Here is a 12,260-nt window from a genome sequence, read left to right as displayed (position 1 = left end):
ACTTGGCATTGCCCATGGTGATCTTAGGCTTGTGTGTGGTTGCTGGGCCATGGAAACCCATTTCATGAAGCTCCCGACGAACAGTTTTTGTGCTGACGTTGCTTCCAGAAGCAGTTTGGAACTCGGTAGTGAGTTTTGCAACCAAGGACAGATGATTTTGACGCGCTTCAGCACTCGGCGGTCCCATCTGAGCCGTTGTTGCTCCTAGACAATTCCACTTCACAATAACAGCACTTACAGTTGACTGGGGCAGCTCTAGCAGGGCAGAAGTTTGACAAACTGACTTGTTGGAAAGATGGCATCCTATGACGGTGCTACGTTGAAAGTCACTGAGCTCTTCAGTAAGGCCATTCTACTGCCAATGTTTGTCTATGGAGATTGCATGGCTGTGTCCTCGATTTTCTATACCTGTCAGCAATGGGTGTTGCTGAAATAGCCGAATCCACTAATTTGAAGGGTTGTCGACGTACTTTTGTAAAAACAGTGTAGTTACATACAGTACCAGTCATAAGTTTGGACACGCCTACTCATTCCAGGTTTTTTATTTTTTTATCCTATTTTCTGCATTGTAGAATAATAATGAAGATATAAAAACTATGAAATAACACATATGGAATCATGTGGTAACCAGAAACGTGTTAAACAAATCAAAATATATTTTATATTAGAGATTCTTCAAAGTAGCCACCCTTCCCTTGATGACAGCTTTGCACACTCTTGGCATTCTCTCAATCAGGTTCAAAAGGCCTGGGATGCATTTCAATTAATAGGTGTGCCTTGTTAAAAGTTAATTTGTGGAATTTCTTTCCTTCCTAATATGTTTGAGCCAATTAGTGTTGTGACAAGGTAGAGTGGGTATACAGAAAATAGCCCTATTTGGTAAAAGACCAAGTCCATATTATGGCAAGAACAGCTCAAATAAGCAAAGAGAAACGACAGTCCATCATTACTTTAAGACATGAAGGTCAGTCAATCCAGAAAATTTGAAGAACTAAAAGTTTCTTCAAGTACAGTCACAAAAACCATCAAGCCCTATGATGAAACTGACACTCATGAGGACCACCACAGGAAAGGAAGACCGAGAGTTACCTCTGCTGCATAGGATAAGACTTTCTTGGGCCAAAAAACATGCGCAATGGACATTAGACCAGTGGAAATCTGTCTTTAGGTCTGATGAGTCCAAATTTGAGATTTTTGGTTCCAACCACCGTGTCTTTGTGAAACGCAGAGTAGGTGAATGGATGATCTCCGCATGTGTGGTTCCCACCATGAAGCATGGAGGAGGATGTGTGATGGTGTGGGGGTGATTTGCTGGTGACACTGTCAGGGATTTATTTAGAATTTCAAGGCACACTTAACCAGCATGGCTACCACAGCATTCTGCAGCAATACGCCATCCCGTCTGGTTTGCGCCTAGTGGGACTATAATTTGTTTTTCAACAGGACAATGACCCCAAACACACCTCCAGGCTGTGTAATGGCTATTTGACCAAGAAGGAGAGACCTGACCTCCATAATCACCCGACCTCAACCCAATTGAGATGGTTTGGGATGAGTCGGACCGCAGAGTGTTGTAAAAGCATTCCAGGTGAAGCTAGTTGAGAGAATGCCAAGAGTGTGCAAAGCTGTCATCAAGTTAAAGGGTGGCTACTTTGAAGAATCTCTAATATAAAATGTTGAACACTTATTTGGTTACTACATGATTCCATGTGTAATTTCATAGTTGTTATGTCTTCACGATTATTCTACAATGTAGAAAATAGTACAAATAAAATCCTTGAATGAGTAGGTGTGTCCAAACTTTTGACTGGTACTGTATATTTACAGGTGTATTCGTAGTCTTATGTTTCTCTGAATCTGTTGGTTTTGGCTGTGCAGGAAATTCTCAGTCTTTTTCCTCTCTTCTCTCTCTTCCCTCTTCTTCTTCTTCTCCTAGATATATCAACAGTACTAGTGTTTTTATGTTCTTTCTCAGAATACTTACACATCTTTTTTTAACAATCTAAACCTCATTTATACTTACAGTTGGAGTCGGAAGTTTACATACACTTAGGTTGGAGTCATTAAAACCCGTTTTTCAACTCCACAAATTTTCACTCCACAAATTTCTTGTTAACAAACTATAGTTTTGGCAAGTCGGTTAGGACATCTACTTTGTGCGTGACACACGTCATTTTTCCTACAATTGTTTACAGACTTCACTTATAATTCACTGTATCACAATTGCAGTGGGTCAGAGGTTTACATACACTAAGTTGACTGTGCCTTTAAACAGCTTGGAAAATTCCAGAAAATTATTTCATGGCTTTAGAAGCTTCTGATAGGAAATCATTTGAGTCAATTGGAGCTGTAACTGTGGATGCATTTAAAGGCCTAACTTCAAACTCAGTGCCTCTTTGCTTGGTATCATGGGAAAATCAAAATAAATCAGCCAAGACCTCAGAAAAACAATTGTAGACCTCCACAAGTCTGGTTCATCCTTGGGAGCAATTTCCAAACGCCTGAAGGTACCTCGTTTATCTGTTCAAACAATAGTACGGAATTATAAACAGCATGGGCACACGTAGCCATCACACCGCTCAGGAAGAAGACGCATTCTGTCTCCTAGGAGGAATGGGCCATAATCCACCCAATTTATTGTGGGAAGCTTGTGGAAGGCTACCTGGAAAATTTGATCCAAGTTAAAAGACAATGCTACCAAATACTAATTGTGTGTATGTAAACTTCTGACCCACAGGGAATGTGATGAAAGAAATAAAAGCTGAAATAAATAATTCTCTCTACTATTATTCTGACATTTCACATTCTTAAAATAAAGTGGTGATCCTAACTGACCTAAGATGGGGAATTTTTACTAGGATTAAATGTCAGGAATTGTGAAAACTGAGTTTAAATGTATTTGGCTAAGGTGTATGTAAACTTCTGACTTCAACTGTACATAGGGGAACATCTATAACCATGTGTCATAGTATATCAACAAACAAACCTTAAGTGTCTGAACAGTGCAGAAACAGTTCTGAGCAAACCTCTGCCACTGCACCTGTTTATCAAACAAGCACTGGGCAACAAGCAATCACAAGACATCAGACAGAATCACCCAGACATACCCGATATATCCAAATTCATACCATAGAGTAGACATGTCACATACCCAAAACATAACATAGACAGCCATTATGTAAACCGAGTTTTAGCCACCATGTTGAAACCAAACGTTTCATGAGAATAGCAGTCTAATTTGGAACCTACTCATATAAAACCACAACCAACATAGATAGATACACATCTGAGCTGCATTTCATTCTAAGAAGTTGTATCCCCTCTCCTTCTGCTCTGGTTCAGCCTCTGCACAGATCAAAGATGACTGGGTAGGTCTGAACAATAGCTTCACCTACTTTCACCTATCCGGTCCTATCAGATCTGTGAGTATCTGAGTGAATCAAGACAGCAGCTTCGCAGCCATGACCCCTGACCCCCTGGTCCTCATGACCTCATCGTGCGTATGTTCCTGTACTGGCAGAGCAGCAGCTGTCTGAAGGTGTTCTTGAAGGTGGTGTTGCACAGGGCGTAGCAGGCCGGGTTGACGGTGCTGTTGATGTAACACAGCCAGTAGCCAATGGTCCACAGCGAGTTGGGGATGCAGCTGGAGCAGAAGGTGTTGATGAGCACCATCACATTGTAAGGTGTCCACGTGGCCACGAACGCCACCAGAATGGCCATGATGGTGCGCGTCACCTTCGTCTCCCGGGACGGAGGGCCCTTTTTCTTCTTCGTCTTCCTCTTGGAGCTCTGCTTGGAGTTCCTCTTTGTCACCTGGAGACAGAAAAGTGATAGATTTTTTTATCAGTATGAATGCATTTTTTTCATGATTCTACATTCTCCCCTACCACGTAAAATATCTTGTGCTTTTTGATTATGGTTATAAGTATACACTTAGTATACAAAACATTAGGAACACATACCTAATATTGAGTTAGGTTGAGGACTACAAGGTATCGAAAGGGTTCCACAGGGATGCTGGCCCATGTTGACTAATGCTTCCCACAGTTGTGTCAAGTTAGCTGGATGTCCTTTGGGTGGTGGACCATTCTTGATACAAAAGGGAAACTGTTGAGCGTGAAAAACCCAGTAGCGGTGTAGTTCTTGACACAAACCAGTGCACCTGGCACCTACTTCCATAACCCTTTCAAATGCACTTCAATCTTGTGTCTTGCCCATTCACCTTCTGAATGGCACACATACACAATCCATGTCTCAATTGTCTCAAGGCTTAAAAATCCCTCTTTAATATGTCTCTTCACTTTCATCTACACTAATTGAAGTGGATTTAACAAGTGACATAAATAAGGGACCATAGCTTTCACCTGGATTCACCTGGTCAGTCTATGTCATGGAAACAGCTGGTGTTCTTAATGTTTTGTATACTCAGTGTATATATCTTTTCACTTTAGACATACTTCATATTATTATTTAATGGAAGTTGCTGTCTATTCTGTTGTGCATTATATATATATATATATAAATATATCAACACCTTTAACAGCGTCCGTGTCACCAGGCTGTGTTTCTCTGTTGCAGGGGTGGAATCTGTGTTGCTGTGCGTGGCTTTGTATGTCTCTCCCTCAGGCCGGGAGTTGCTTCTGATACAGGAGAGTTTGGGCCCACAGCCTTTGGCCTGGTTCTGATAGCAACACAGCGTCTGGCTGGATTTGGCCTCACCGTTTGACCCCTTCTGTGATAGGCCAGGCTCTTTCTTTTGATTGGATGATGAGGCAAGGTTGCTGACTGTTGTGGTAGAGCTATCTCTGTCTGGCCCTTCCCCTCTGCAGGGCTCCCTGTCATTCTGCTGCTGGACCCCCTCCCCGACCTTCTCTCCATCCCCACCCTCCTCCTCCTCCTCCTCCCCAGTCACAGTGCAGTCATTGGGCTGGGCCCTGCACCCATCCTCCTGGCTCTGCGATGGGCCTTCTCCCAGGCTATTCCCTAAAGGTTTCCTGCTGTTCCTCCGTACCCGGCTGCGACTGGCCTTGGATATGCGCCAGTAGAGACTGATCATGATGGCCACAGGCAGGTAGAAGGCCGCGATGGCCGTGCCAAACGTCACTGTTGCGTTGGAGAAGAACTGGATGTAGCACTCGCCAGGCGGCACCGTCCGCCCACCCGCGAAGAACTGCCAGAACAAGATGGCAGGAGCCCATAGTACGAATGACAGCACCCAGGCCGCCGCAATCATCATCCCCGCCATCATGGTGCTGCGGCGCACCGGATAGCTGAGAGGCTTGGTGATGCAGAAGTAGCGGTCAAAGCTAATGATGAGGAGGTTCATAACTGAGGCGTTGCTGACCACGTAATCAATGGACAACCACAGGTCGCACACGACCGGGCCTAAGGGCCAGTGTCCAATCACAATGTAGACAGTGTAGAGGTTCATGGAGCACAGGCCAATAATGAGGTCAGCACAGGCTAGGCTGAACAGGAAATAGTTGTTGACAGTCTGGAGGTTCCTATTGACCTTCATGGAGAGCATACAGGAGAATATTAGAAAAGACAATGATATGTGTAGAACCAGGAGTTTTTCCTGACCATGTGATCTGGCCAAGGTCACATGGTCAGGAGTAACTCCTGACCCTAACAATGTGCAATGCATTTTGCCAATATCTTTCAATCACAACACTAAAGAATAACAGGTCTCCAGTATTTTAGGTGCACTGAATATTGGCTATCCATTATGTGACCTTTTCAACTGTATCCTAAGAATATGATTAATTAAAAAAACTAAGTGACGGATCTTTAATCCAAACCTTTATGGAGAGCATGACCAGGATGTTGCCAATAATGGTGACGAGGCTGAGTGACCCGGCCACCAGGATGATGAGGACGATCTCTACCGTCTTATAGGGACTCCCAGAGAAGAGACTGCTGCTTTCATTGTCTGAGCTGAGGTTGGAGTAGTTGGTGAGGTTGAGCATCTCCATCTTGTCTGGTCTTGGTTATCCTTTTCAAGTATGCTTTGGGGCCAATCTCAGAACTATAAGATACACCTGGTAATGACAAAGATTACATATGCTTTTGACAAGAGATTCTCCATTAAACCTTCTTTTTAAGTCAAGAATAAGGCTTAATCTGTGTTCAGGAAACCAGCCCATAGTGTATTGTCTAAGCATGAGTGCATCTCTTTTAGTGTGTGTGTGTGTGTGTGTGTGTGTGTGTGTGTGTATGTGTGTGTGTGTGTGTGTGTGTGTAAGCATTTTCTCTGTACTCGTCACAATCAACTACCTGATGATGTTGTACTTGGTTCCTTTGTGATTTCCGACACCAGACTGGTAGAGGAGAGAGCAGGTGTGTGTTCCTTTACCCAGGTGTGAAACAAAATGGCAGGTGAGCAAATAAAGGCCCTTTCCCGTAGCTGCAGGGTTTAGAAAATCCACACAGTAGTGTCCTATATCTCAAAATGAATATGCAGTATCACCCCTGGATATTTTAGGACAGGCATGAAGGAAGAACATTCTCAGATCCAATTTACAAAGGATTATTGGTGAGCAGCAATGACCTGACTCCTAATATTTATCCAGCTGCTGCTGTGTTTGTAGAAAGTAGATTTGACCTGACTGTTAACTGCTGAACACCACAGACTAAATTAAAAGTAAATAGTTGACCTAATAATTACCTAAATTACAAAATGAAATGTTTGTTTCCTTATCCTGTAAGCCTTTGGATAAGGAGGGACAGCAATCCTTTCTATGGTTTTGATTACCTGACTGCTGTCTACTAATGCTATCATTTCTGTCCAAAACCCAATGCAAGTCAATATCTCCCAAATAATTGTTTTCATTTGTTTTTTAATTTGTTTTTGTTTTGTTGATGAAATGTGTAGTACATATTCTGCTGTTCTATCGCGTCTGCAGTGAGGTCAGAGGGAAGAAGCAGTGTGGTGGTTTGCAGTAACCTCTTTGTTGTTGTAGTATCCCAAACGGACGCGGCACTTTCACCAAATAAGCATTCAATCTTAAAGTAACGTCATTGAGCTACACAGTCAATTCCAGTCACATTGGGATGATTTTGAAATATTGACACCATTTTTTTGAATTTGGCCTTATTTGTACTGTATTTGGCTCATCTATGCTATGAGTTTGAATGCACTTTAACTGTATGGTTTCCTGGACAAGGCTCCCCTCCTGGCTCTTTGATGAACTGAAAGTACTCACTGGGATAGGAAGTGATCTGACAGGTCGAGTTAGAACACATTATTAGGTCACCCTAACCTCTAAGACAGCTCATTTACATGTTCTGGTTTACCTGGAAACATACATGTTGACAGCTAATCTGATTATAAGAGCCAAGTTAATAATGTCATGTTGTTCCCCTAATTCTATAGGCTTGTAGAAGTACAAGCAAGCAGCCTAGTGGTTAGAGCATTGGGCCTGTAACTGAAAAGTTGCTGGTTTGAATACCTGCGCCAACAAGGTAAAAACTTGTTGATATGCCCTTGAGCAAGGCACTTAACCCTAATTTGCTCCAGGGGTGCTTTACTACTATGGCTAACCCTGTAATCTTGAATCTGCACTGGCCAATAGCTAGCTACTGTCACAGCAAGAGACTACATTCATGCTGCCACTGTGGGCTAACTGTGAGGGGCAGACGTACAGATAGATAGAGGTCTATCAGCAAGCGCCTGTCTCCATGTCACGACAGCACAGATCCTATCAGGCTAAAGATGAGTAACTGGCTGTGGGAATAGGGAGGGATGCTGTCCACTTTGAGAGAGTGATGTTGGTGCAGTTGTTCATCTTCCTTGCTGTCTTTTATACTTTCTACGCTTTGTGAGACCCTAATCGCTCTCTGATCCTGTCTTGGCTCATCTCTAGCTCATCTCTGCACCAACCCAGCCCTCTTCTGTCTGACAGTAACAAAGCAGATAGCTCGATTTACAGGTATAGCAATTCCCTATGACACAAAACAAACAACACCATAACCACATTTAGCAAATGGAAGAACACCACTGTAATAGCTGCTAAGGAACGACGGTAAGAACAAAAAGTATCTACAGCACAAACATTACTCAGACAGCGATGTGATTACCTGATCTATTCGGATCTGAAAATCAATGGAAAGACACTCAGGAGAGACTTTTCAAGGATCCTTGCATGCTACTGAAGCAGCCCCATAAGCAACTCCATTAGACTATGTGATAAGATTGTACCTAATAGAGGCTTCCTTCCTGCTTTTAACATCAGCTCAAATATCATTACAGTATGAGTACCCCCATCTGTTATCCCTCAGATACCCCATTTGATTCAATTATGAAACAGTGCTGTGCTGCACTTACAGGGTCATAACCATAGAAATACAGTATAGTTATAACACTCAAAAGGTCAGGAAGAGAGCCTGCTCTGCTCTATTGATATGTTTGCGTTTGAGGTGAAAGTAAGACAAACATGTTTCATATTCTTTCATATTCTTATTATTCTGACAAACATATTTGCTCATTAATTATTCATGATGCCCCCTCCCACTCATATGCACGTACAGTAGGTGGCCCTATGGAGAACCTCATATACAGACCTGGCATTAAATGTTACAATCAAACATTATGAATCAATCAGTGACCTGCTCGGAGTCATTGTGTTTTGCTTCAGGCATTAAGGGTTAATGCGGGGAGACCAAACAGCCGTTACACAACTGTCCAATTAGCTGCCTGAGTGGCAAACACATTTATTTATGAATCTACAATGAGGATAGGGGTCAGACCAATGATGTGTCTGAACATTATGCAATAATAATGTACATATGTATGTCTATGGGTCAGACAGAGCTCCTCTTCCCTCCCTCATACCACGTGCACATGTAGCCCCTCACACCCAGACCCTCTGATTCAAACATAACAGGAGGATAACAGGACAGCTCCTACTAATTGTTATGGATGGAATCTGGAGAGAAAAAAACGAAGCAGTTCCTTGACAGGCCCACTAGCTTATCTAGCGTAATCTGATTCAACAGCTGCTTGCCCCAACAGCTGGTTCCGGTAATGTGCTAGTATGACTGGCTGTCTGGCTGAGTTGGTTTTCAGGGAATAATTCTCTTCTCACTGGGACTCTGAGAAGGGCACCACATGCTGCTGCTACATTCTGTCTCACCATGTTACAGAGAACGAATCTGGGGCACTGGAACACAACTTGGAACATGTCTTGGAACGTGTGTGTCCGTGTGTGTGATCTTTCTCTTTTAGACCCTCTTGTGTTCAGTCCACTCAGAGCAAGTTACTCTGTTTTTCCATTGAGGGCCTGAATCACCTTTCTTCTCTCTGCACAGTCCATCGCAAATAAACAACGTGACAGTATACGAGGCCAATAAAATTGCCACCACTTGTTGTAACAATTTCTGGGAAGTCTGTGATACACTGGGAGAGGTGGGAAATTTTACATCACTGTGTGCTCTGCATTGACGTAGGAGTGTAACAGAGTGTGGAAAAAACACACGCCACTCTGTATCACAGAGCCAAGCAGGAGAGACAGAAACAACCTGCTAACACCAGATTCTACCAAACAACACACCCTGAGAACAGAGGGGAGGAGGAGAGGAGAGGAGAAAGAGGAGGAGAAAACTATGGGACAGAGGAGAGGAGAAAGGGATGATCGCTGTACACACACAGGCAGAAAGACGGAGTCGGTCTATCTGAGCCAGGGCACCCTGGGGAGGAATATGAGATTTAATAGGAGAAGATTAGGACACATAATCAGATCTACCATGTACAATTCCCAGGGAGGAGTCCGGCAGCAATCTAATTTAGCTGTTTAACACACACACAGTACAGCATGGGAGATTCCTGGTGAGAAACAATATAATTGTTCTGGCCTCACTTGACACTCTATCATTAAATCATGATATTAAAGGGTAATGGTACAGGACAATAGTGAAGGGTTAGTCAAGGTTATATGAAGACTCGCGCCTCAGGGATATCGTGTGGAAGTCACAATGATAAGACCTGGGCAGAAAAAAGTTGTATTTTGTAGTTTATTTGAAAATACCAACTTTTCAAATACTGAGGTAGTGTAACAGTGTTTCAACTAAAAGGCAACTTTTTTCTTTGATATTCAAATACAGGTCTCAGAAAAACAAATAATATTTTAAAGTATTTTGAATGTCTCACAGAAAACCAAATAATACTGAAGGTATTTGAATATATGCAAGTGACATTTAAAAAAACAAAAATATATTTATTTGATGGCTGCCAAATACTTGATGAAGAACCAAAAACTACAACAGTTCATTGAATTAGTCTAAATATTTGATAGCCTACAATGAAATACATGAGGAACATGGAATCACCTCAACATTAGAGTAGACCACTTAGGCAGCTTCAAAATTACTAACAAATATATACTCATGAGTGAGACATCAGGAAATACAGTAACACTTGACATCTAGTTCTTACACGTGTTGTAACCTTGGGATTATGACAATATCACATTGTTGTTACATAAGATGTTGGAAATTGCTTTATAATTGCATAATACTGGAGTTATTACATAAGTGATATAAGGAACAGTCACTATTATTCCTCTTGCAAAAACGTTCAGCTCATTACTATCCAATTAAAATGCAATTACCAAAGTATTATGTAACAACATGCTAATATGATGTTTCTCCAATAGTACAGTTGTATTACACAAACACAAGAACAGTCTTGTTCAAAGGGTCTATGCTCTATTGAAACACTGTCATCGCCAAAGTTGGCACAAATCCATAATGTACAAGTTTCTTTTTCCGACTGAAACATTGTGTTTGTACAGTAATTTTGAGTATTTCTGAGAACAGTCTCACTTCATTCAAGAAACGTAGCTACAAAACTCCACCCAAAATTGTACATGCACCCAACTTTTAAAATGATCTGTGCGTTTTTATTCTAACCCTAACCCTAACCACTTACAAACCAAACGCAGTTCGCGTAAATAATATAATATTTGATAGGATATGTTAAAGTTTGAACAGTCTCGCTGTGACAATGGTTGTCCCGGACTTACCTTCGACCAGTTGAGTCAGGTGGTGGATGGATCCAGTTGTTATGCCCATATCACTGTAACCGTCCAGAAAATATAGCTTCAACAACCTGGAGAAATGTAATGGCAGATGTCGACATACTTCTCAGGCTGAAGGACAAAGGGCGACTTTGCGTGTTCGCCAGTAGTCATATGTGCGAGAGAGAGAGAGGGAGAGAGGGGGGGGGGGGGGGGGGGGGGTGAATGAATCAAGACGCTGCACCATAAAATGAAATTGTATTTCGACAAGTTTATGAAGTTGAGGAAACATTGTCAACACTAAACATTCAAGTGTAAGTTATTTTCCTTTGCAATAAGGAAGTAAAGTCTATTCCAGAACGCATTATTTGTGGTGCAAGCAAAATTTTGTTTAAGAACCATGGACAGTGCTCGCACGTGGTGCCAATATAAAGGCCGTGGGTAAACAACTTTGCATGCTTCACTGCATTAGCCATGACTTCATTTAAGGATAATATGACAAACAGATAGCCTGCCAGTGCTTGAGAATCCAAGCGTGTGTGTTTACTGTGCAGTATTTATTCACAGGCATTCAAACACAGCAAGATTGTCGCGGCAGGCCTAGGAGTTAGCGCCTTTTGGCCGGTAACCGAAAAGTTGCTAGATCGAATCCCCGAGCTGACAAGGTAAAGGTCTGTTGTTCTGCCCCTTAACAAGGCAGTTAACCCACTGTTCCTTGGCCGTCATTGTAAATAAGACGTTGTTCATAACTAGCTTGCCTATTTAAAAATATATATGTGAAGTTAGTTCCATTCCGTATCCCTTGTAGATGTCTAATATCACGGCTTCTATACACATAACAGCCCTGACTTTTTAATAATTATTAAACATTCATTAATTAATTAAAGTGCCCGCTTTTTAACTTGAACAATGACAGTTAGGTGGAATATGGTGTTTGTTAAGTATACTCTATGTGACAATGCAAGCCTAGGAGTTGATTGTTATGGCTGAAAATGTACAAAATACCATTCAATAATGGTACTATTCACTCAGTGGATGTAATCTGTCCCTGCATCCGTCCTATTTGCTGTATTAACCATGTATTCCATGTTAGTAGGCCTAGCTCACTTAATGCATCACAGTAATCAAATGAGGGGCTTTGCAAAAGTATTTAGAGCAAAGTTGTTATGGAAACTATATGAGGACCTAATAGTGACAAATGATCCACAAAATGGATCCATGTAAAACAAATGGTTTTCCCTCTCA

The 12,260-nt window shown here is 42.0% G+C and overlaps 1 protein-coding gene across 1 annotated transcript; it reads right to left on the bottom strand.

The window, feature by feature from the left end:
- Nucleotides 1-2,837: 2,837 nt before the first annotated feature.
- LOC110520525 (muscarinic acetylcholine receptor M2) lies at nucleotides 2,838-11,153 on the bottom strand. The gene is made up of 4 exons (XM_021597943.2): nucleotides 11,022-11,153; nucleotides 5,802-6,041; nucleotides 4,535-5,512; nucleotides 2,838-3,813 (listed from the first exon to the last, which is right to left on the bottom strand). Exons 2-4 carry the CDS (start codon nucleotides 5,973-5,975, stop codon nucleotides 3,484-3,486), a joined length of 1,482 nt encoding a protein of 493 aa, XP_021453618.2. The 5' UTR covers nucleotides 5,976-6,041; nucleotides 11,022-11,153; the 3' UTR covers nucleotides 2,838-3,483.
- Nucleotides 11,154-12,260: the final 1,107 nt, after the last annotated feature.

The sequence above is a fragment of the Oncorhynchus mykiss genome, chromosome 1, assembly GCF_013265735.2.
Source record: "Oncorhynchus mykiss isolate Arlee chromosome 1, USDA_OmykA_1.1, whole genome shotgun sequence".
NCBI lineage: Eukaryota > Metazoa > Chordata > Actinopteri > Salmoniformes > Salmonidae > Oncorhynchus > Oncorhynchus mykiss.
The sequence above is the reverse complement of the archived record's forward strand: the minus strand, read 5'-3'. Positions and strand labels throughout refer to the sequence as shown.

What these genes read in the sequence shown, in the direction of transcription:
- LOC110520525 (XM_021597943.2), bottom strand. Translation starts at nt 5,975, where the DNA reads ATGGAGATGCTCAACCTCACCAACTACTCCAACCTCAGCTCAGACAAT. An exon ending in TGGTCATGCTCTCCATAAAG is followed by an intron (nt 5,513 to 5,801) that starts GTTTGGATTAAA and finishes CTCTCCATGAAG; the next exon opens with GTCAATAGGAACCTCCAGAC. An exon ending in TGACACGGACGCTGTTAAAG is followed by an intron (nt 3,814 to 4,534) that starts GTGTTGATATAT and finishes TTCTGTCTCCAG; the next exon opens with GTGACAAAGAGGAACTCCAA.